Source organism: Schistocerca serialis, chromosome 4 (genome assembly GCF_023864345.2).
Source record: "Schistocerca serialis cubense isolate TAMUIC-IGC-003099 chromosome 4, iqSchSeri2.2, whole genome shotgun sequence".
NCBI lineage: Eukaryota > Metazoa > Arthropoda > Insecta > Orthoptera > Acrididae > Schistocerca > Schistocerca serialis.
The window spans coordinates 643,491,088-643,517,079 of NC_064641.1; the positions used below are offsets into that span (position 1 = coordinate 643,491,088).

Genomic DNA, 25,992 nt, shown 5'->3' on the forward strand with positions numbered 1-25,992 from the left:
ATTCTCAACACTTGCTGTTTATTCCAACAATGCCCGGTCTATACGAGAAATGGAACGGATGCTTTACATAAGACTGAATCAAAAGAAACTGCGCACAGAAGGATACATTAACCTTCAAGGCGCAATCATAAGCGACACAAACACCGATGACATTGGAACTATGGTAACCTTATCCTCATTGTACATAGGAAGTCTGAGACACATGCACGAACACACTCAAGATGCCATGACATACATAAGAAAATATGGACAATCTGACTTCTTCATAACATTCACATGCAACTAGTCGTGGCCAGAAATCAAAGAATAAGTAAGATATGGACAAGCCCCCACACACGATATGACATAATAGCCTGAGTTTTCTGACAAAAACAAATGAGAGCTACTGAAGTCATCATAAAATACCACATCTTTGGAACCGTTAGATGCTGGTTGTACACAACTGTATGGCAAAAATGAGGAGTGCCTCACTGATACAATCTCATATGGCTACATTCTACACGATAGAATTCATTCCACGGATATTGACAAAATCATCCAAGCTGAATTCCCCAATCCACAAGAAGATCTGGAACTGTACAACATAATAGTGAAAAACATGATTCACGGACCATGCGGGCCATTAAACTTCAATTCACCCTGTATGAGTGATGGAAAATGTACTAATAAATACCCAAAACTACACTTGGACACCACACAAACCAGAGTTGATGGCTATCCCAAACACAGAAAACGATCACCCAAACACAGTGGCTTCACAGCAAAAATACAAATATGAAGCAGGGACAAACTGGAAATAGGTAATCAGTGGTTAGTACCATACAACACACTACTTTCCAAAATGTTTCAAGCACACACAAACATAGAATACTGCAATTCTCTGAAATCCATCAAATATGTCTGTAGCTATATGAACAAAGGTACTGATATGGCAATATTTCAAACAGCCAAAGACAGCGAACAAGTAAACAGAAATGACGAGACCCTCATGTCACAAATTGAAAGATACACAAACAGTAATGAAGCAGCATGGCAGATTTCGCCTCCCCCATACCACAAAAGCAAACCAACTGTGCAACATCTAGCAGTATATTTGGAAAATGGACAGAGAATTTGCTTTACAAAAAACACTGTCAGAAACACCACAAGTGAACCACCTCAGAACACAATATTAACAGCTTTTTACCAACTGTGCCAAATGTATCCATTCACAAAAACATTACTATTTGTCGACCTCCATACCTATTATACATGGAACACAACAAGGAATTCCAGATCATTCAGGAATCATGAAAACAGGCACTCTACGCTGAGTATACACCATATGTCTAAATGCCAAATTTTTCTATCTCCGGATGTTGCTACACGAAATAACGGGATCAACAGGTTTCACAGATCTCAAGACTGTTGATGGGCCTACAGAGAAGCATGCCAACGCTTAAGACTACTGTAAAATGACAACCACTGGGAATTAATAATACAAGAAGCCTCACTCACAGCCTCAGCTAAACAAATGAGAGACTTATTCGCCATAATTCGAGCAACATGTAACCCATAGACTGCAAAATAGCTATGGGACTCCTTCAAAGAGAGTGCAAGTGATGACATGCTGCACCAAATCCGACAAGCTCATCCTGAACTGACCATCGAATTCAACAATGGCATCTTCAATGAAACACTCGTTTATAATTGGCAACCAATGCTGTACAATCACAATAAAGTCATGAGATGTTCAACTGACTCTTTTACTAGAACATGGTATGCATTTCAGGATTACACCCATGTTCAGACATCACAAACTTCAACTTCTTCCAAACCAACCAGGCAGAGCTTCAAGACTGCTTGTGTGGTAGTTATAGTCATATGTTATTTGACACTCTCTTTGAGTTGTCAAGGCTGTATGCCTGGTTGGTTACGAAGCAGTTGAAGTTTGTGAGGTTGGGTGTAATCCCAAAACACATAATGTTCTAATAAAAGAGTCAATTGAACATCTTATGACTTTATTGTGATTGTACAGCATTGGTTGCCAATTATTAACATCTAAATGATCGCAGGCCTCACACAGGATTTTATGTCCTGTATATCAAACACTCATTTGCCTAGAAGATAAATATTTAGCAATAAACAACCAGATCTTAGTACAACTTGGGATGCATTCACCATGAAACGATTCTATCAGTGTATTAAACTACAAAAATACAAAAGAAAAAAGCTACAACATGAATGAACTACTTCAATACATTGCTCACAACAAACCACTCCTCAATGACAATCAAAAGTAAATTTACAATGTTATCATGGACCAAATTGACAACAAAACTGGCAGAATTATTTGCTTGGAAGCATCAGGCGGTATCAGGAAAACATTTCTAATAAATCTATTGCTGGTGGTAATATGTTCTAAACAACACATTCCACTTGTACTGGCATCATCTGGTATTACAGCCACACTTATGAAAGGATGATGAACTGTCCATTCTGCCCTGCAACTGCCATTGAATACAGTTGAAGAACAATTCCTGGTATGTAATCTCAAGAGCACCTGGACGCTGTGAACTTCTAAAGCACACTAAAATTATCTTCTGGGATGAATGCAGAATGGCACACAAAAAAATCACTTGAAGTTGTGGACAAGACATTACAAGACTTACGAGGAAACTCTGAAGTGATGGAAGGAGCTGTACTCATATTCTTAGGGAATTTTCGACAAACACTTCCAGTAATCCACAAGTCAACACCAGCAGACAAGATCAATGCGTGCTTTAAAAAATCACATCTCTGGCCACACATACAAACACAGCGACCAACAAAAACTGAAGAGTTGAACTATTGAAAGACAAAACAACAGCACATTTTGTTCAATAACTTTTACAAATAGGCAAAGGCACATATCCCACTGACCAGACGTCTGGCCTCATTAAGCACAACAGCGATTTCTGCAATATAGCCACTGCTGAGAATGAACTCATTGGCCAATTTATCTAAACATTGTTCACAACTATACCAATCTGGACTGGCTATTTGAAAGGGCAATTTTGGCAACTAAAAAAATACTATCAATGATAACAACTTTAATATTCAAAAGAAAATTCCCAGTGAAGAGAGAACATAAAAATTGATCAAGACAATGGTAAATGTTGAAGAAAGTGTGAACTTCCCTAAAGAATTTCTAAACTCTTTGCAAGTACCAGGAATGCCATTACACTGTCTTTGACTTGAAATTAGATCTCCGATCATACTACTCAGAAATCTCAACTCACCAAAACTATGTAATGGAACAAGGATGATTGTCAAACAGCTATTGAATAATATCATCAAAGCCGAACTATGACTGGAAAGTACAAAGGACACACACTATTTACCCCCAGAATTTTGGACTGTATTATAAGTAAAAATGTGATACACAACAGAATCAACTTCAAACTCAAACCAACTTGTCAACTGCTTCTACTTCACATATTTTCTTAAAAATGTGTGTAGTGTGTGTATGTGGATGTGTTTGACTACAGTTAAATGTAAACCACTGTTCATAAAGAAGAATTAGAAGTAGTAAAGACCGATGCAAAAGATCATCATAACAATTGTCAGTATATTGTCATATTTTTCGCTGTCAATGGGTGTTATGAGAGTAAAATAACTCATTCGATATTACAGTGAGAGACGGCATTTATGATCCATTGAACAAACAAAAATTAACAATCTTCTCCAAATAATTAGAGGGAATGCTGACTGATAATGTCAAAAACCATCAATGTCTCATTAGGTAACCCTCCCTGTCATTTTAAGGCACTTTCCAATTTGTGCCTTGAAACTGACACAGGTTTACATTTGAAATATTGGAGTTTTTGACGAATTTATCCGGCTGCATTCTCACGAGTAATTAAGAGCACACAACATGGTGGGAAAAGCTTAACTTCTCTCTGGGCAATATGTTGAACATTATATCCTGCGTGCTTCATAAGATACAAATTTCTAATCAATAAATGCTAGGAAGTTCTCATATACTATGTATGCAATTGATATGTTGACAAACATCTTGTTTAAACCACAGGTCTTTAAAACCAAGAAATATTAGTACTTTACTTTGTTCCAAAGTCTATATCATTAATTCCATTGTCATTGCTATCTCAGTCCATGTCCGAGCCATCTGATTGTAAATTTAGGATGATATGTTTGAGGCTCATACCCATCTTTACCTCCCTATCACAGAAGCTTTTCAGTGCGTCACACACAGTGTGCCTACATTGAAGCTGGATCTTGCACCAAAATACAAGTTTAGTCTCAGGAACAAAACCAGAAGAACTGCCAGCATGCGGAATAATAACCCTAGAATCTTTTCCTATGGGAGCCTTGAAACCAACAGTACACTCACTCATTTCCCACAGCTATTCACGAAATGATTCTGATTCACCCATGTTTCATCAAGGTAATATACTGTTGAACTACCTCTTCTCTTGAATCATGCATGATTATAAGGGATATGGTATGTGCTGCACCTACGCCACTTCTTGCATTTAAAAACTCTCTTCTTAATTCTTTTAGAATTCTATGCAATGACAAGGTGCTACCTTTGAAGCCAGATTTCTCATGCATAATTGTAACATGTTTCTGTGATGTTGGGTATTCACTACCTATATCCATTTCAAACACGGAGTGCTTTAAAATATCGTTGTCCAAACCACCCATTTGTGTTAAAGGTTTCTTGTGATTTCAATGCTTTCCAGACGACACAACAGTAAGTTTTCCTGAGGTTTCTATGGCTCTTACACTTTTGTTTATTATTCTCTGTACAGTTGTTACCTTGTCAATGCATGCTTCTGCAGTTTGTACTCATATCTTCAAAATGCCAATGATATGAGTCTCGCTTATATACACACATTTGAAGAAGTTATAAACCTCGTTGCCTGCTTATGAAGCACTTCACCTTTGTTGCCGCCACCTGACGCATTTGTTTGGAAATTGCACTAAAACATTTACAGATACACATGCACAGCTATATTGCTACAAAAAAGTAACATCTACATCTGAATGAATAATTTAGTCACTCTGTGAATGAAACTTCACTGTTGTGAAGTATGGTGATAGCACAGCATGAGGGACGTGGTTGTTGCAGTCTGATTGTAACTTGTGGATAGCTGTTCGGATAGAGAACTAACCTTACTGGCTGCTAACAGTTAATGGAGGTGGATGTGCAGAATGACTGAAAATTTTTCTGACTTCCTACATGGCCCAAATTGTAGTGAGGTCATGAGTACTGCAATTGTGATACTTGTCTCTGTTCGTAATTTGTATAAAACGATCTTCAGCAAACTTTGAATGTAGAGCATATTTCCAATGGAGTCATTAATTTATGAGCCATCAGCATGCCAATGGATTTATTTGTGATGCTCTCTTTAAAACTACTCCAAAATTTTTTATGTAATTGGGTACCAGTCATGAAAAGAATACCAGTTGTTACTTTGGCCACGAATAATTTTATTGATTACAGTGTGTTAAAAGTCACAATAGCCTCATAATCTTCCTGTATAGCCTCTGAGTATCTAAGTGCACCGCTACTATGGTGGAAGAGTCATAGTGACTCATAAATGCCCAGTTAAGCATTTTATAGTCACATGAGCAACTGGATCAGTTTTCTTTGATTTTTCATTTGATATCATTTAAAAAGAAAATCAACACAAACGTACTGTTATCATGGGTGAGTTGGAGACTAAATGAGCTTCAACCAACACTGCTTCAACACACTCATCACTTCATACTGACATTTGTTAGGGTTGGCAAAGTAGATATCTGTAGCAGATTCTTAACAATCAATACTGTAATTAATGAAGCATAAGAGTGGTGCAGGCATTCCCTATCCACATCCCATCCTAGCTCTGGTTAGTTGCCTCATACTTGTGAGCAATGTGCTTTATGTGCACTTTCCAGGTTAATTTTTGTTTCATGGGGAGTTATATATATAGCACAATTAAGTCCAAGGGGAATAGCCATTGAGATGTATAGTTACTTCAATAAGAGTTGTTTTGGGCCTAGAAAAGTATCTGGTTGCCTTCTAGATAAATACTCTTCATGCAAATACATGCATCTGTGGTTCTCCATGCTTTCCTGGTGGATCACATAAGGTAAATTTCACAATATTTCCTCAAGACAACTCCTTGATATTGTCAGACTGTTGCTGTAAGTTACTACTGGAAAGTAGTAAATGCAAATACAATAGTTTACGTATTGCAGAACTTTTACCTTCTATGGCAATATGTTATGTAGGCCATTAGTATAAGTACAAAAGGGCCATTAAAATCTAACTTTGGGGCAATCTCATATTCTTAGTTCTTGGTCATATTGCACATCATCCTATGACAAGGAGTAGTCAAAGAGAGTGAGAAAATTACAGGCACTTAGCATGTTACATGTCTATATTTTTATAGCTAGCACTAGTAGTGAAGCATTATTGTATGCACTGCTTAGACACAGAAATATTGTTAAAAGGTAGGTCTTTCTATGGAAGGAGGTTTATATGTCACTGATTAGATGAACAAGATCATCATCTTTTCTTGCAAAAAAAGACTGATTACTAAGGAAAAGGTCACAATATTCGAACCACTACTCTAACCTGTATTGAATCATCTGCTCCATTATCTTGCGGAGACACTGTAGTTGTGTTACTGGCCAATAAGATGCCACTGAAACAGCTTGCTCCTTAGTTTCAGCATGGGTATTATCCTGCTTCCTCTTGAAAGCTTAGTATTTTAATGTTCAGTCCACTTTCTATATAAAATATATAATAAATAGCGCCAAACTAGCTGATTTTGAAGTTCACCTTTCAAATTCCTCCCTCAGTTTCTGTTTCAATCATTCTTCTTTAACCATTCTCAATCAACAGTCTTTTGCGAGTCATCAATACTAGTGTCAGACTGTTGTTTGTTGTGCAACTTTTTTTGTCTTTCTTTCAACCAGACAAATAAAGAATCCCAAATCCCAAAAGATTATGATTCCTTTACATTTTACACAATTCTATTGGACCATAACCATCTCCAATATAAGTAAGTAAAGCATATACATCTACATTTACACAATCTGAACTATTATAACAACCAGTTAATGAATCATTAAGGAATTTTGCACTTTTCCTGTCTATTCTTAATTATAAAAACACAATAAATAGTATATGTACATTCATGAAAAGTGGAATTAATCCACATGAATGAAGTACTGAAATAACATATAATCAATAGAAAAATTATTTTTTTATTTATGTTAACTCATTTCCAAGCATCTGAAAACAGTTTTGGTTGTAACATACCTCTTCTTCCAGGCGACGCAGCATAGTGGGACTATTGTATTTCTCAGGGTCATCATGAAAAATAACCATGCCATCTTTCTGGTTTATTGTAGCAAATATATCACCATCTTCTATCTTTAAGAGAAATCAAAGAATTAGGTAAATCACATAATATTTACTCAACCATCAATTTTTACTCAGATTCATTCTCATGTTAAAAGCTTTACCATGTTCAGTATGTATTTTTCTGCTTCTGCTGGACCTTTGAGCTGAACACGACTAGCCACATCTGACAAAGACAATGTTAAAAAGGTTTTGGTCAGCCTTTGAATATTCTTCTTGTACAGAGATGCTAAAACCTGCTTTACAAGACCTGCATTGCTATCTCTGTGAAAAGCAAAATACAATTCAATTAAACTTAATGATAGAAACAAAATTATATGTTAACCAATGAATAAAACAAAAGGTAATATTGTATGTTGCTCATGCAACGGATGTGGAACATATGCATATATCAGGCAACGCAAAAACATATTAAATCAGAATAAATGCAATGTTTGGTTGTTAACTGCATGTGCACCTCAGTGACACTTGTGGGAAAAGATGAAATATGTCACACCTCCATCACTAGCGGTCATCATGAAACATCAATGGCTCTTTGACACACCCTTTTTCAGCCTTTCCTCTCTTTGTTTCCACTCTGCTCTAATCTATTTGTAATTTATCAGTAATTTCTCTTTCTTAACTTCACAACATTACTAAAATGTGCACTGTAACTTGGCATTTCTAGCAGAGAGTGTTGAGAGTGACAGAAACGTGTTTCACTCTCCACACACTACTCAATGGAACTGATTGGAGAGGAGAGAAGAATACTTGCCTTGCTTCTCTCTTAGTGCAGGTAGTATACATCTGTGTTTTGTGGTTCTATAAAAACAAAACGGACATACTGAGGTAACAAGCAATCAAATGTATTGCGTAAGTAGAACTGAAATTGCCGTATACATTAATGTGTTCAAAAATGACATTTCCGTAACTATATTTATTGCTGCATCTTACATATCAGTGAAATGAAACAGCATTCAACAATAACTATTACAGTATAATGCTACCACACAGAATATTGTTTGACAGTGACTGTAGTGGCCAGAAACGAGTCAATCTCTGTCCAAGTCATATGACTTATACCATTTCCTTTGTTCCCACCACCTGCCACTAAAAATGCTAAGTTACAGTAGGCACCCAGAAACCTCTCGGGATTGGGTTTTGCTCTTAGTTTGTAAAGTTCCCTCTTCTTACTCCTCCTCATTTCACTCTACACTTTCCTCCCACACTTATGACTTCCATCCATCTTATTTCCAAGTTGTAAAAAATTACACAACAATGTCAAAAATAATAACAATTCCATGGCAGCACAAAAATTGGATGTTATTTTCACAACAAGACTTAACTTTTAAAAAATAAAATAATAAAAAAAGTACATAATTTGAACATTAACGAAAATTCAGCTGAGCGTTTAAGATTCATTATTTATTTTAACTTTTCTTAAAGCTGTAAACTGAATTGGGACAGATTACTACTCGTCACATACAGGAGGTGCTGACTGGCAGACAGGCAAATTAAAAGTAGGCTAGCTATCAGATACAGTTCTCCTCCAAATTTAGAAACACACATACATTCATACACACACAGGGCAACTGTTGTTTCCAGTCACTGAGGCCCAAATGAAGTGAGTAGTAATCTCCATTGGGGTGGAGGAAGCTGCAATAGTGTTGCCTTTGGGCATATGCAGGGATGTGGTGGGCTTCTAGGTGCAGCAGCATGAAGCTGTGATGGGGGGAGGGGAGGGGGAGGAGAACGGATCCACAGAAGGGGTAAGGACTCTGCATATACAGTGGCAGATGGGGGGTGGGGGGACAGGAGGCAAGATGCCACAGTGGAAGCAGGGGAGGGCACACAGGTAGAAGAACAACAGAAATTAGTGAAGGATGAGGTCCAGGGGGTTACAAGAATCAAGGACATGCTGCAAGGAGTGTTACTGCTCGCACAATGCAGAAAAGATGAATGCACCGTCTTCTTCTTCTTTCTTTCTTTCTTTCTTTAAGAATATTCCACTCTCCACTATTTACATCTTATCAAATTTATGAAAATGTACAATTTTCACCTGGCAAATGTCTCCTGATATTTACTGATTGTCACTTTCAGATCATCCGAGTTGTTGGTGCTATAAGATGATGCTAAATCATGATAAGCTTGGCTCAGAGGCTTAATGAATCTTCCCACAACTTGTGACGTATACTTTGGTATATTCTGGACCTGGAAAGTTTTAGAGTACAAGGTACAACATGCATGTACAGATTTACTTGAATCATAATTATAATTCTTGGTTGAAAACAGAAATACTTTTACTTGCAGCTTAGCAAATTCGACCGACTATGACCTGGTTTCAATATATATCTGCAATGAATATACTTACCTTGCCATGTAGTATAAGTGATACAAGGATATATTTCTTGTAAGCCTCCAACATTACATGTGACACTGCCATAGCTGGGGTGGTAATGGCTACTTCAAAGAAATATAGAGCCCTATCATAGTTTTTAAGTGCTGCATAGATCATTCCACCATAGTAATAATACAGAAGGAAATACTTAGCATCAAACTGTCCACCCTGAAAATAGAGAACAGTCACACAGTAATGGCAGCGTACAGACTCACAAACCAAAATCTGACATCCACTGTAAAATAATAAGATCTACGAGTATTTCATTATTCTAAAATTATATTTCTAGGAAAACCACAAATAAAAATATCTAAGTTCTCTAGATTATCCATTACCTTACTACTTCTTAATGAGATAGACTGAATGAGGTAATGCTATCTAAGTTTGATATGAGCATGTTGTTGTTGTTGTTGTTGTTGTTGTTGTTGTTGTCATCTTCAGTGCAGAGACTGGTTTGATGCAACTCTCCATGCTACTCTATCCTGAGCAAGCTTCTTTGTCTCTGAGTAACTACCGCAACCTACATCCTTCTGAATCTGTTTAGTGTATTCACCCCTTGGTCTTCCTCTATGATTTTCACCCTACGCACATCCCTCCAATACTAAATTCATGATCCCTTGATGCCTCAGAACGTGTCCTAGCAACCGATCCCTTCTTCTAGTCAAGTTGTGCCACAAATTCCTCTTCTCCCCAATTCTATTCAGTATCTCCTCATTAGTTATAAGATCTACCCCTCTAATCTCCAGCATTTTTCTGTAGCAGCACATTTCGAAAGCCTCTACTCTCTTCTTGTCCAAACTATTTATCGTCCAGTTTCACTTCCATACATGACTACACTCCAATGAAATACTTTCAGAAAATACTTCTTGACACTTAAATCTATACTCTATGTTAACAAATTTCTCTTCTTCAGAAACACTTTCCTTGCCATTGCCAGTCTACATTTTATATCCTCTCTACTTCAACCATCATCAGTTATTTTGCTCCCCAAATAGCAGACCTCATCTCCTATTTTAAGTGTCTCATTTCTTAATCTAATTCCCTCAGCATCACCTGATTTAATTTGACTACTTTCCATTATCCTTGTTTTGCTTTTATAGATGTTCATCTTATATCCTCCTTTCAAGATACTGTCCATTCTGTTCAACTGATCTTCCATGTCTTTTGCTGTCTCTGGCAGAACTCCAATGTTGCCGGAAAACCTCAAAGTTTTTATTCCTTCTCCATGGATTTTAATTCCTACTCCAAATTTTTCTTTTGCTTCCTTGGCTGCTTGCTCAACATACACATTGAATAACATCGGAGATAAGCTACAAACCTTTCTCACTTCCTTCCCAACCACTGCTTCCCTTTCATACCCCCTCGACTCTTATAACTGCCACCTGGTTTCTGTACAAATTGTAAATAGCCTTTCGCTCCCTGTATTTTACCCCTGCCACCTTCAGAATTTGAAAGAGAGAATTCCTGTCAACATTGTCAAAAGCTTTCAAGTCTAGGTATGCTAGAAACGTGGGTTTGCCTTATTTAATCTATCTTCTAAGATAAGTTGTAGGGTCAGTATTGCCTCCTGTGTTCCAACATTTCTACGGAATCCAAACTGATCTTCCCCGAGGTCGGCTGCTACCGGTTTTCTCATTTGTCTGCAAAGAATATGCTTTAGTATTTTAAAGCAGTGACTTATTAAACTGATAGTTGAGTAATTTTCACACCTGTCAACACTTGCTTTCTTTGGGATTGGAATTAATATATTTTTCTTGAAGTCTGAGGGTATTTTGCCTGACTCATACATTTTGCTCACCAGATGGTAGAGTTTTGTCAGGGCTGGCTCTCCCAAGTCTATACAGTAATTCTAATGGAATGTTGTCTACTTGGGGCCTTGTTTCAACTTAGTCTTTCAGTGCTCTGTCAAATTCTTCATGCAGTATCATATCTCCCATCTCATCTTCATCTGTGTTCCCTTCCATTTCAATAATACTGACCTCAAGTACATGAATGTAGCGTTCGCAATTCCTCACATATTCACTGAGAATGTTTTTCAAGTATTTTTCCAGCTAATACGTAAATGCACCACTAACTACTGGTCTCAGTGAACTTCAGGAGGGCCATATAGTCGTGGTGGCACAGCTGCTTGTGCTCTTAATGGTGTTATGAGGTGAGACTGACAAATCTGGGAAGAGTCATCATCTTCATTTCTATTTTATTTGTGGGATTGAATCTTATCTCTGTATGCAACATCATTCAGATGGCACTGGGACCATAACAATGCCTTTGTCTGTTGGCAGAATTACAGTTTCCTTGTCCTCTGCAGATTTCTCTATGATTCTTGTTCTTCGCTGGAGATGTTGGATCTTAGTACTGGTGCCATGGTAAGTACCCTACAGATCTTACTGTAAACTTCTTCTTCTTCTTCTGCTTTTGATGACAGCAAAACTGCAATATGCTCCACGGAGCTGAGGTAATCTGATATTGATAGCATTTTTTCATCTACATGGATACTCTGCAAATCACATTCAAGTGCCTGGCAGAGGGTTCATCGAACCACCTTCACAATTCTATATTATTCCAATCTCGTATAGGGCACGGAAGGAACGAATACCTATACCTTTAACAAGGATCTTCACTGTATCCTTCTGCAGATGTCTGTTAGTGAGATTAATTACTGTACAGCTGCATGCTTCACATCTAGGCTTCTTGTGCAATCAATCAAATTCTGATTTCTGGCATGCAGATATTTTCAACTGCATTGATTCTGTATGTGACTATGTCGTTCTGTCAACCAAGTCCCAAGAATCTGCAGAGAGTGTAACTGACATGTAGAGATGGAGATGAAGAAGCTCTTTTGAAGTGACATGTAGCATTTGTTGGGTGTAATTAATTCTCTCTCATATTAGTACCAGGTTTGCACAGCACATAATCCTATTTGCCACTAATGCTAATAGAAGTTTGACTTTGGTAAATGTAGTGAGACCTTGTTGGAAAGGTCAGCTTCCTAAGAAGTTGACGTTTCTTCTGGTGAAGCTAATCCAACTTGTGTCCATTATGGAACATATCCCACCTGTAGAGTGAACTGAAGTGATCTCTCAGATTTTCTTGGCATGATTGATTAATGGTATGCTTCTAAATACACAGCTAACTTATTATTTTGAAAACTGACCCAGTCACCATCTTCAACTGCCACAAGTATTCTTGTTACATGTACTTGCCGCCTGAATTCGCACCCACTGTGCCCTTTCGTTTTTCAGAGCCTGTACTAATATTCCCTAAAATGCACATTCTCTTAGTGTTTCCTGGCTCTGGTTAATGATCTTAATAAGTTGAGTGTCAGACCTAAGGACTTGCTTAAATTGAAACCTCTATCTCCTGAAGCTTGAACAGTTCCTGGAACATTTATACTCTATCCATCCTAATCACCATTTGTCACAAAGAAATATGCTGCTTAAGACTCTGGTCCATAGAGCTCAAACACTTTCAAAAGAGGAGGCACTCACCGAAGAATTACATCTACAAATAGTGCTCCAAAAGAAAGAGTACTCAGATCATCAAACTGAGTGGGTGTTGTAGTCAAAAAATCAAGGACACCTGAGAAAGAGAATGAGACTTACGCATAGAAAGAGAAGCCAAGAACTGCTTACCTGCCTTAAGCTGTTCTGACATCTGATCGGTAGACTTCTACAAAGACATGGTATCCAGTGTATTTCACTCCCATCAACGAAGATTTAAAAAATCTTCTTTGTAATGTGAAATATGATATAGGTGTCTGAAAACTAGCTGTGTACTGCATTCCATACAAAAGTGCATCAGCTGTCACCAAGGATTGCTTTGAATACAATCATGAAATGAAATATGAGGAGACTAGTACTGCAGTGCAAGCATCAAATTTCTGGGACAGTGTAACTAAGGAGTCTATCGAAATAAAGATGTCAGAAAGTCTAATGAACAGTGATGGAGGTTTCAATTTAAACAAGGCCTGGAGTCTGGGATCCAGTTTATTAAGATCTTTCTTTACATCCATCAGAGTGGGAAACACTCCGAGAATGTGCTTTTTGGGGAATATCAGTACAATTTCTGAAAAACAACAGTGTGTCAAAGGACACAGTGGGCACTGAGCAGTGAACAAGGCTATAAACAGTGGCACAGGACCAACAATAGTACACGTAACAGTAAAACTTCCAGTGCCTGAAGAAGACAATTGGGTCAGCCACTAAATAAATACTCTCCTTTGTATTTTCTTTTATTTTTGTACACTACATTATTAGTATAGTTTATTTCAAAATGTAGCTCACACAGTCTCCTAACATAGAATAAATAATACTTTTTCAGCCCCATTTGTACTAAATTAACTCAGCACCCACTGCTTCATTTGAATAGACTGTATGGCCTGCAGAGATTTTATTTTTATTTAATTGAATTTTTATGTTGTTCACAAATTGCAAAACATTCTAAGCTTTTCATGCTACTTAATGCCCTATAAGCATGATCTTTGAATGAATATAATTCTGACCAAAAAGCGATTCTAATAGCCAGAGTCAGAAGTTTTTGTTAATCAACCCTTTTGTGTTCTTGTTGAGATGTTTCCTTAGCAACTTTCATCCCCTAACAAACATTTATTTATATCTAACTGAGCAGTGAAATATCAATTTTATTAAGTTTAGCTTTAAAATTTTTTTAATGTAACGAAATATTTTGTTAAAAATTTTCAGCCCCTATTGCACTCCCTTAGAAGTTGAATTTCCAGAAACACTGAAAGACATATTTTTTTATTTCTAACCAAGCAGTCAAATACCAATTGTCATAGATGAAGCCTTAAAAATCCTTTGGTAGTTCTTTAGCTTTCACCCACTATTTTACCCCATTAGTGGTTGAATTTACAAAAAACATATTTTTTATTTTCTGACTGAGAAACCAAATACCAGTTTTTGTAGTTCTAGCTTCAAAATTTCCTTAATAGCAACATACTTTCAAAAAGCCTAGCATCTCCTATTTCACCCCCCCTTAGGAGTGGAATTTCAGACAATCCCTTCTTAAAAGATGCCTACAGTATAAGATCCACACCCTCACCAAACTTCAAGTTCCTATCTTTAGTGGTTTGGGCTGGTTGGCGATGAGTCAGTGAATGAGTTTAATCCTATTTCACCCCCTTAGGAGAAGAAATTAAAAAAAGTGAAAAAACACATTTTTTCATGTCCAACCGAGAAGTCAAACACCAATTTTCAAAAATTTAGCTTTAAAAATGCTTTTGCAATGAAATATTTTCACGAAATGTTTCACCCCTTTAGGGTTGCTTTTCCAAAAAACAGCGCACATATATCTTTTTTATTTATAACTGAGAAGCCAAATTTAAAATTTCATAGATTTGGCTTTAAAAATGCTTTCATAATAACATATTTTCTTTAAAAAAATCTTGTCTCAACATCCTTTTAGGGCTGCAACTTCAAAAAAATCCCTTCTTAAATGACACCTACAGTACATGATCCACATCTTCTCTAAGTTTCAAGTTTCTATTCTTAGCGTTTTGGCCTGGGCGACGGAGTCAGTCAGTCAGGACACCGCCTTTTATATATAGAGAAATTAGTACTGGTAATAATAAATCATATTCTCTATAGCAGCAAATATTTTAAAGCAGGTTGAAACATTAAAACACAATTGAATGATGGAATCATTATTGTCATTTCTCCTCCTCCAGTTTTTTAACTTTTAATTTGAAATTTTCTTCTCCTATCAAAGCATCAAGTTTCTTCACTTTCCTCATCTCTTCAAGTTTCTTTATTTCTTAGAATAATTTCCCTTTCTCTGCTCCTTTCCCCCCCCTCTTCTTTTTGATTTTTCTTTACTCTTGGAGGTTTACCTCAAATCTTTTGTGGGCAGCTCTCACACTGGTTAACATAGTCTTGGGCAAGTGGTACATTTTCTATTGTTCTTTGAGGAGGAGGAGGAGGAGGAGGAGGAGGAGGAGGAGGAGATTAGTGTTTAATGTCCTGTCCATAACGAGGTCACTAGAGACAGAGCACAAGCTTGGATTAGGGAAGGAAATAGGCTGTGTCTTATCAAAGAAACCACCTTGGCATTTGCCTGAAGCGATTTTGGGAAATCGCAAAAAACCTAAATCAGGATGGTGGGATGTAGGTTCAACTGTTGTCCTCCCAAATGCAAGCCCAGCTCGGTACTGTTGTTCTTTGTGCAACTACACTTTGTTCAAATAGGTTATTGACAAGCCAAACATCTCCATACTGGTATGCTTTCCCCTTCTTGTTATTTTATTTTATTTGTATATTAGATTATTTACACACCCTTGCTATGAGGGGCAAACACAGCTGCAGTAATCTATTTCAATTGATAAAACCAGAACAGATGCCAGAAACGGATTTATTAAACCACTCAGTCAAAACTAGTTTCATGTCCCTAAAGTCTCATATTCAGGCAAAACCGGTGAACCTAAAAAATATATGAAGTTTACAATTACAGCTAACCTTAGTTTGACTGTAATCAGCATGTTTCAGTGCCAATTACCAGATGAGGATTATGAACCTTAAATTGTGATTACATCTCCACGAGGTCCCCTATCTTCCTGCTTGATGATGATGATTGGTTTGTGGGGTGCTCAACTGCGCTGTCATAAGCGCATGTACACATTCCAAATCTGAACACAGTCCAATCTCGCCACTTTCCATGGATGATGGTGGAATGATGAGGACAACACAAACACCAGTCATCTATAACACGAGGACAACTGGCTTGCCCCCTTTTCTTATTTTATATGACAGTATTCCATTTTAGGATACAGGTCCTGTCTGGTTTTTTAAAGTGGCTGTCCTTCAGCCACTGTTTTTTATACTGGTACACTGGTTACTATGTTTTGTTTTTGATTTTCAGGTTATTTTTAACTCTTTGCACAATTGATCTGTTATGATTTCACAGTGTAATATAATATGCTGGGTGCAAGGACAGTCTCATAGTTTCTCACATTTTTCGTCAATTTTACCACATTTCAAACTGGTCACTATAGTTTTTGTTGGTTTTAAGATGTGGTTCCATGTTGAACACAGATATGCCTTTTTGGTTTGGTAGATCTTTTACAGATATTTTGCAAACAGTTCACTCTTGTATTTTATTTCTTATGACATTGCACGAATGTGGTGTATTATTCACACTTAAACCTAATTGCATATGATACTGTCAATGTGTCAAGGTACTTTACATTGTTTGTCAGTTATACTGCTTTTCATTCCAGTGATTTTGTTTCTGTACAGCTGTTCCCCTAGCTTATTGTGCTGTAACGCAGTTAATTTCTCACGTGGGTTTAGTTCCTACAATGGCCTATGCACATGTTGATCCTCTGGTTCTGTGCATGTGCCCCTGGGAAGTCTTCTGTGGACATGACCTGCGCACTTCGTAAGTGTTGTGCGGGGTCCGTGGCTGCTTCACCTGTGGTTTGGTCACTCCACTTGCTGGTAAGCTGGATCTAGTGGGGGAAGGAGGCCAGGGGAGGTTCTTGCCCATTTCTTCGGATTTGTTTCTTGCCATCATTTTCTTTCTAGGGGTTTGTCTTGCCTCTGTCTTCTGTCATTTTATGCACGATAGGTGTGTATTTCATATTCCAGTTTCAAGCAAGAAGGTAGAGGACACCTATTATTTTCTCTCTTGGAGATCTAATCTCATTTTAAAGTCTATAGTCCTCACCTGGTAAAAGACAATGCAGCACTTTGACACAGTCAAGTTAAGGTTAGTTCTAATTGTAAACTTCCTATTCTTTGTAAGGTCATCAGTTTTCACAAGAAGATGTGACTTCATGGTCACAAAAACAGTTGTGACAGAGTAATTAATAAATCAATTTCTGGCAGCTGTTGCAGTTTCATCAACTGAAATGGATTACATTTTTAATTCTTGAAAAACAACTCTCACCTGTTGCATTACCGTACGAAAAGACCAAACTCAGTTTAATAACTTGAAAAATTTTCTGATTTTTTTTTTTTTTCTCACTCATAATGAAACATGAATGAAAGTCATCCAGTCTTGAAGAAGAACTCCCCTTATGCTTCGCTACTAATATCTAATATTGCTATCATGGGATTTGGCTTGTTCACAGATTCTATTCGTTGTGTAAAACACTTATGATAATATTTTAACCATCGGGTTTCACTGCACTGCTGGGTTAAACATTTCATTTGGCTCTACTGATTAGTTCTGAAGAGTTGGTGTAAGGCAATCCCTGACAGTTAGCACTGCTGTTACCAGCTTTCAGCTGCGTACCGCTGACAGCTGCAAGTGAAAACAATAGTCATATACCTGTGACAACTGCCAGGTGTTGCCATAGAGACATTTAGAAAATTGCATTACATGACTGGTTGATGTAGGTGCGAAAAGCTGCTGTACCCAGCCCACTGCAACTGTCAGGAACCTTCTTATACTGAATCAATCAGGCAGCAGCAGCCGACTGACACACAAGCAGCGGCAGGGAAGTAATTGATTTTGTGACTTTTACAAGTTCCTAACCAGGGGCGAATTTTTTATATCATCATCTGGGTGCTTTAATAGTTTAGTTTGTTGAGTTTCTGCATGTTTATTTAATATCTAATAGCCACAGTTCTTTTGCAATAGAAAATAAACCGATTTTGTGACATATTACAAGTTCCTAATCAGGGGCGAACTATTTACTTTCACATCAGTGCTTCGGTAGTTAGGTTTTTGAATCTCTGCGTATAAATCTAATTTATTAAACTCAGTTCCTGCGTTTTCATCAGGGTCTACAGTAGAGTTGTGCAGCACATGCCAATAATCTGTTTATCTGCATAGTTTAGTTTTCCACAGTCTTTACTATGGACAGGGACTGCAATTGTTGTATGGGATGTGAGCCGAGTTGGTGACACTTCGCTCTCAGCTTCAGGCTGTAATGGCTTCGGTTACACAGTTTAAGGCTGCAGTGGATGGGCACCACTGTTGTGGACCAGCCGTGGGGATTCAACAGACATCCAGCACGTCCTAGTCCTCCGATCGGTCCTCACCGGTGGCCAGCCCAGTTACTGCTTGCACTCAGATTGACCCTGCACCTGTGGTCAAGTGGGAGGTCGCCCCGGGGCGTAGCAGGTGGAGAAAGACTTCCCAAGTGGCCGCATGTAAGGCCTCCCAGGTTAGTCTGACAAACAGGTTCCAGGTGCTGTCTGTGGCTGACACTGTCACTGAGCCAGATGCTGTCACCTGTCCTTTTTCAGAGGAAACCACTCAGCCTGCAAGATCTGGACAATCACAGAGGGTGGGATTATTGATAGTTGGGAGCTCCAACGTTAGGTACGTTATGGCAACCCTTAGGGACATGGCTGCCAAGAAGGGAAAGAAAACCAATGTGTACTCCATCTGCATACAGGGTGGAGTCATTCCAGATGTGGAACAGGTCTTCTGAGATGCCATGAAGAGCACAGGGTGCAGCTAACTGCAAGTGATTGCTCACATTGGTACCAATGATGTGTGTCACTTTGGATCAGAAGAGATTCTCTCTGGTTTCAAGCGGCTAACAGAAGTGGTAAAGGCTGCCAGTCTTGCTTGCAAGATGAAAGCAGAGCTGACCATTTGCAGCATACTTAACAATCATATACAACCGTTCGCTCGACGAAAGACCCGTACCCAAAGACTGGAAAGCTGCACAGGTCACACAAACATTCAAGAAAGGTAGTAGGAGTAATCCACTTAATTACAGGCCCATTTCATTAACGTCGGTATGCAGCAGGTTTATGGAACTTATATTGTGTTTGAACATTATGACTTACCTCGAAGAAAACGGTCTACTGACACACAGCCAACATGGGTTTACAAAACATTGTTCTTGTGAAATACAAGTAACTCTTGATTTGTATTGAGTGTTGAGTATTATTGACAAGGGATTTCAGATCGATTCCATATTTTTGGATTTTCTAAAGGCTTTTGACACTGTACCATACAAGCGGCTTGTAGTGAAATTGTGTGCTTAAGGAATATTGTTTCAGTTACGTAACTGGATTTGTGATTTCCTGTCAGAGAGGTTGCAGTTTGTAGTAACGGATGGAAAGTCATCGAGTAAAACAGAAGTGATTTTTGGGGTTCCCCAAGGTAGCGTTATAAGCCCTTTACTGTTCCTTATCTATATAAACGAATTGGGAGACAATCTGAGCAGCCATCTTAGGTTGTTTGCAGATGACACTGTCATTTACCGACTAATAAAGTCATCAGAAGATCAAAGCAAATTGCAAAACAATTTAGAAAAGATACCTGAATGATGCGAAAATTGTCAGCTGACCCTAGATAACAAAAAGTGTGAGGTCATCCACTTCGGTTACACGATACAGTCAAATTTAAAGGCCAAAAATTCAACTAAAACCCTATGAATTACGATTACGAACAATTTAAATTGGAAGGAACACACAGAAAATGTGGGGAAGGCTAATCAAAGACTGCGTTTTATTGGCAGGACGCTTAGAATATGTAACAGATCTACTAAGGAGACTGCCTACACTATGGTTGTCCATCCTCTTTTAGAATACTGCTGCACGATGTGGGATCCTTACCAGATTGGATTGACAGAGTACATCGAAATAGTTCAAAGACGGGCACCACATTTTGTATTATCACAAAATATGGGAGAGAGTGGCACTGAAATGATAAAGGATTTGGGCTGGACATCATTAAAAGAAGGGCTTTTTTTGCTGCGATGGAAGCTTCTCAGGAGATTCCGATCACCATCTTTCTCCTTCGAATGCGAAAATATTTTGTTGACACCAACCTACATAGGGAGATACGATCACCATGATAAAATAAGGGAAATCAGAGCTCGAATAGAAAGATATGGGTGTTCGTTCTTTACGCATGCTGTACGAGATTGGAATAATAGATAATTGTGAAGTTGGTTTGATGAACCCTCTGCCAGGCACTTAAATGTGATTTGCAGGGTATCGATGTAGATGTAGATTAAAGTATGCTTTCATACTCTAATATGAACTTTTGAACATAAGAATCATTTGCTTCAATTTCTTTACGAAACTTTTTGCCTTTGAAATATACACAAGTTGTCCTTATATTTTAAGTTCAAGTAGAAGCCACCAGATGCTGTGGTTGGTATTTTGTCATCCTTACTAAATGTAGCCAACAATTTATATACAACAATTTGCAAATTTAAAATCTAGTAATAAGCATGTTGATGAGAAGCTGAAACTTTCTTAAAAATGGTACACACCTAGAGAAATAGATTTGAAAACTGCCAGTTTACATTTAATGCAAATTTTTCCATTAGTGCAGAAATATTTCTCAAGGGCTTGGTATTTAATTTTTTCCTTGAATCAATAAATGACTTCTTTTGATCCAAAATTCTCAAAACTCTATCAATACAGGCGAGTGACTGAAAATATAATATTTATTTCACAAAACATCATCCATTTTTGTAACATACTTGTGGAATATTTTTTATTATAACCGGAACTTCTTATCAGATTAGAGAAGTACCAGGTGTAGAGGTATGAAACTGGAATTTCCCTCTAGATGGTGCTAGCCGTCGGTGTAGAGCCCGTGAGACCATGTCTACAGAGCAATCTGCTTCCTGTAATGGCTGACGACAAATGTCAATGCACAGTAACCCAAGTTCCATACACTTTTATCTGTTTCAAATCTATAAACGTGTCAAGTTCTGTGCCTACAAACTACAATTTGCGAACAGTATTTGTTTTCTGTTATGATTTGATGCAAACTGCTGCAGATTCGCATTGAATGCTTGTCAAAAAGTTTTGGCGACCATGCTCTTGGGAAAACACAAGTATTTCAAGTGCTTTGAAAAATTCAGAAGTGGTGATTTTGACATGACAAATGACGAGTGCAGGACACCACCGAAAAAGTTTGAAGACAATGAATTTCAGGCCTTATTGGATAAAAATGATACTCAAACTCAACAGGAACTCGTGGAACAATTGAATGTGATGCAGAAAGCCGGTCTCTGCAGTTGAGAGCTATGGAAAAGGTGCAGAAAGTATGAACATGGGTTCTGCATGAACTGAATGAAAGACAACAAGCAAATCAAAAGACCACCTGTGAAATGCTGCTCGCCAGATACAAAAGACAGTCTTTTCTCCATCGAATAGTGACAGGTGATAAAAAGTGGATATATTTTGAGAGTTGTAAGTGTCATAAATCAAGGGTGAATCCAGGAAAACAATCGACATCCACAGCAAGACCAAAACGCTTTGGAAAGAAGACAATGCTCTGTGTTTGGTAGGATCAGAAGGGTGTCCTCTATTATGAGCTGCTAAAACCTGGCAAAACCATTAACACTGATCGCTAACAAACGGCAAATGATCTATTTAAATCAAGCATTATGTGAAAAACAACCAGAATGTGGAAAAAGGAAACACAAATTCATATTTCTCCATGATAACGCCCCATCACATACAGCAAAATGTGTCAGGGAAATGATCGAGGTGTTCGGCTGGGAAATATTAGGGCATGCAGCTTGTTCTCCACACTTGGCTCTGTCCAATTATCATCTATTTACATCACTAGAACATGCTCTCACTGAACAACGCTTCAATTTGCATGAAAATGTACAAAAATGGCTCAGCTGACTGGTTCACTTCAAAAGAAGTGCTGTTTTTTTGCATGGCATTCACAGCCTGTCGTAGAGGGGGGAGAAGTGTATATATAGCAATGGAGATTATTTTGAATAAAATATTGTTTATCAGTTTCAAGCGACAGATGTATAATTATTGCAACCAAATTGTGGTTTAATATTTCTACACTTGGTATACTTGATTATAAGAATGAGTTTTCATACGATACAGCAGATCTATTAACAGTTCTTACCATACCTGAATTTAAAAGAGTGCAGACATCCATTAAAAAAAAAATACTGTTTTCCCTGACTCTCACCATTTTTGAAAGTGTTCCCTGACATTCTGACGTTCATAAAATTCCATGACTTTCCAGAAAGTGTGAACCATGCACCATTCTGAGACATAACAGAGTTCCTTGACTGACTTTACAGCTTTCACACCCTTTGCTGTCTTTCTATTATCAAATCCCAAAATGCGGGCAATGAGTTGGATTCATAGCAAAGATGTGTGGTAACAGTACAAGCTTACTCTACGATGACTCATCAAGTACAGTCAGAAATCTCCCCAACATGAGTACAGTGGGGTTGTGGATAAATACTAGAGGAGTCATGAGAGATTCCAGCATTTGCTAGAGTGAGAGGTCTCTTTGGGGTGGAGATGAAGTGGCCATTGGCAGACTGCTTGGTGTTTAACCATTAAGCTCCCTGTGGACTACCGATCCCTTATATCAGAGTAATGGGTATACGCTTACAAAGTAAATGTGTGGTAAAGTTAATGGACGAGCATCCTTTCCACTGACTCATTCAAGGGTAGTTTGATAAGTGTGGTAAAATTTCACGAGAGAATGGAACCTTTTTGTTGTGTCTTCAGGGTTGGTAAACTTGATTATGCCAAGGATTGTGTACAGAACGTCAACAATGTACAGCATAAAGGTCATTGTTAACAGTCAGTCTGAATTGATCAGTGTGTCAACTGAGCATGAAAATGGAGAAAACCCGAGTTTCATGCTGTAATTAAACATTTTGATTTAATAGGTTGGGCTAACGCATAAATTAAAACTAAATTGAATGAAGTTCATATGGGCTTTGCACCATCAATGGAGACCATTTACTTCTGAAATAATGAATTTAAATGTGGTCGGATCTGCAGCAAAGATGAAGTATGCTACAGGGACCCAAGTGAGATTGCCATAAAGGAAACCATTAATAAAATCCATTACATGTAATGCATGACTGCTGAATAAAAATCCATGAGATTGCCGAGACTGAAGGCATCTCAAGTGAGTGAGTTTATAATATCCTGCACAGAGAATTGGCTATGAAGAAGCTATATACAAGGTGGATAGCTCACAGTTGACCAAAAGTGCATCTGGGACAACATTCCAACACAATGCCTGGCATGTTTAACTGCAACCTGCAAGACTTTTCATGCCAACTTGAGACTGTTGATGAAACATGGATCCATCACTTCACACTAAAGTCAAAATTGCAGTCAAAACAATGGACAGAGGCTGGTGAAAATGCACCAAAGAAGACAATGACTATTTTGTCAATTGGCAAGGTGATGGCTACTATTTTTTGGGATTCCCAAGGAATAATTCTCAAAGATTACTTGGAAAAGTCAGAATCTTAACTGGATCCTATTATGCTTCATTGCTGGATTGTATGAAACTTACATAGGCTGAAAAAAGACTCATGGCTGGTATGCAAAAAAGTACTCTTTCACTAGGATAATGCACTTTTCCACACATCAGTGATAGTAATGCAAAAAGTGCATCAATTGGGCTTTGAATTGGTTCCTCATCCAGCCTATTGACCAGACTCCGTCCCAAGTGACTTGGAAGTTTGGCTTGCTTGGAAGAAATTTTCATATAATGAGGAAGTGACATTTACAGTCAACGAGTATTTTGCAGAGTTTGACAGAATATATTTTTCCAACAGGATAAAGAAGGTGGTGGATCGCTCTCTCGGAGGAAACTATGTTGTGTAATAAAGTGAGTTGTTTATGAAACAAACATTTTTTTCTTGCTTTTCTACCAGACTTATCAAATCACCCTCATACAAGTACCATGGTTTACAAAAGAAATTGCTTCAAACATGGGATTTGACAGTGGGAAGGTCTGGCTGATTCATATCCAGGATCTGCACTCACTCTACAAATACTTTAGTGGTACCACATCTGCACTGCACCCCATGGGCACAGGTCCTGACACTGGGCCAGAGGCTACAGCTATTTCCCTTTGGATGGTCTGTCTTTTAATTGAGAATTTTTTCTTAGCTAATTTCCAAGGCAGTGTGTGGAACTGGTAACAGATTCCAAAGACTTTATCACCTACATAAAAATAGCTACCGTATTTACTCGAATCTAAGCCACGCTTCTTTTCCGCATTTTGTAATCCAAAAAACTGCCTGTGGCTTAGAATCGAGTGCAAAGTAAGCGGAAGTTCTGAAAAATGTTGTTAGGTGCCGTCACAACTAAGTTCTGCTGTCGAATATATGTAGCACTACACAGGCATGATTTGCAGGCACAAAGGCGCCAAAACCTCTGCGTCAGTAAATAAATTTTAAAAAAAGGTTGAAGATGAGCTTTTTTCTCCGCCACGAGTTTTGACCACTGCATTTTCATACATTATCCAACGAAGTAAATACAAAATCCGTATTGTTCATCTTCGAATGTAGCAGCATTTCAATGTACTACGAAAATCCAACTGGCAAGACTGTGTGGGATGTTTGTCAATATGGCCAACTCTACGTTCTGAATTTTTTCCTACCTGTGAGAAGAGATGGTTGCTAATAGGAACTTGTATGTATTGTGAGTCACATGCATTATGCTCTTCACCATAAGAATAATACGAATATAAACATTTTGCCATGTATTGTTTCGTGTTTGCTGCTATCTCATTGAAATCCTGTCTGCCTAATAAACTACGAAACTAGAGTGAGTCAACAGCAAACGCGGAAGAATATACCTATCATGTCATGTTTATATTCGTAGTATTCTTATGCCTAATAGTGGTACAGTCAGAAATGAAGCACGGCAATTGACTAGATTTTTAAATCTAACATGACTCTAATTTCTGTGCAGAATGTAATGTACTAAAGAGGCGTCTGCAAAGATTTTCAAATGGAGAAAAATTTTTGCTAAATTCTCGTTCAGAACATCTTCCATCATCTACAGTCTATTATTTGGTTCTTGTTGATAATTATCGAAGAAAGCAGGAGTGTAAGTCACAACAAATAGCGGTCTCTTGCCATTGTTTCACTAATGACACGATTCCTCTCTTTTGTTTTTTAATTGTAAGCGGCGGTAGCGTGCACAAAAGCAAGCCATGCCGCGAGCGGCGACAGGTCGTAAACACAGATTATCAGAATCGACAAACAATGCATGACACAGTACAAAAGGAAGGCTACCAGTATAAATACGGACAGAGTGCCTGACGCATAGCAATGGCTACCTGATAAAGCTTAACTGCTAAGCTTACGACTCGAACCAAACTACTGTAGCTGTATCGTCATTCATGCGACCTAAATTGTGTCTCATATTACAATGGACCAACTTTGTTTCGATTTGGAGGTGAGTTGTAAATGAAGAGAAAACAGCAAAGTCATTAAACATAAACATGGGTCGCATAGAGACTACCCACTCCTCACAACAGC

The 25,992-nt window shown here is 38.0% G+C and overlaps 1 protein-coding gene across 1 annotated transcript in view; it reads right to left on the reverse strand.

Moving 5' to 3' along the window:
* The window catches only part of LOC126475499 (COP9 signalosome complex subunit 3), a 103,476-nt gene that overhangs the window by 17,805 nt on the left and 59,679 nt on the right, over positions 1-25,992 (reverse strand). Inside the window, exons 4-7 of the mRNA XM_050103406.1 lie at positions 9,750-9,944; positions 9,438-9,589; positions 7,504-7,663; positions 7,298-7,411 (exon numbers count right to left, since the gene is read on the reverse strand). Coding sequence (XP_049959363.1) covers positions 7,298-7,411; positions 7,504-7,663; positions 9,438-9,589; positions 9,750-9,944 — 621 coding nt within the window. The remainder of the gene's footprint in view (positions 1-7,297; positions 7,412-7,503; positions 7,664-9,437; positions 9,590-9,749; positions 9,945-25,992) is intronic.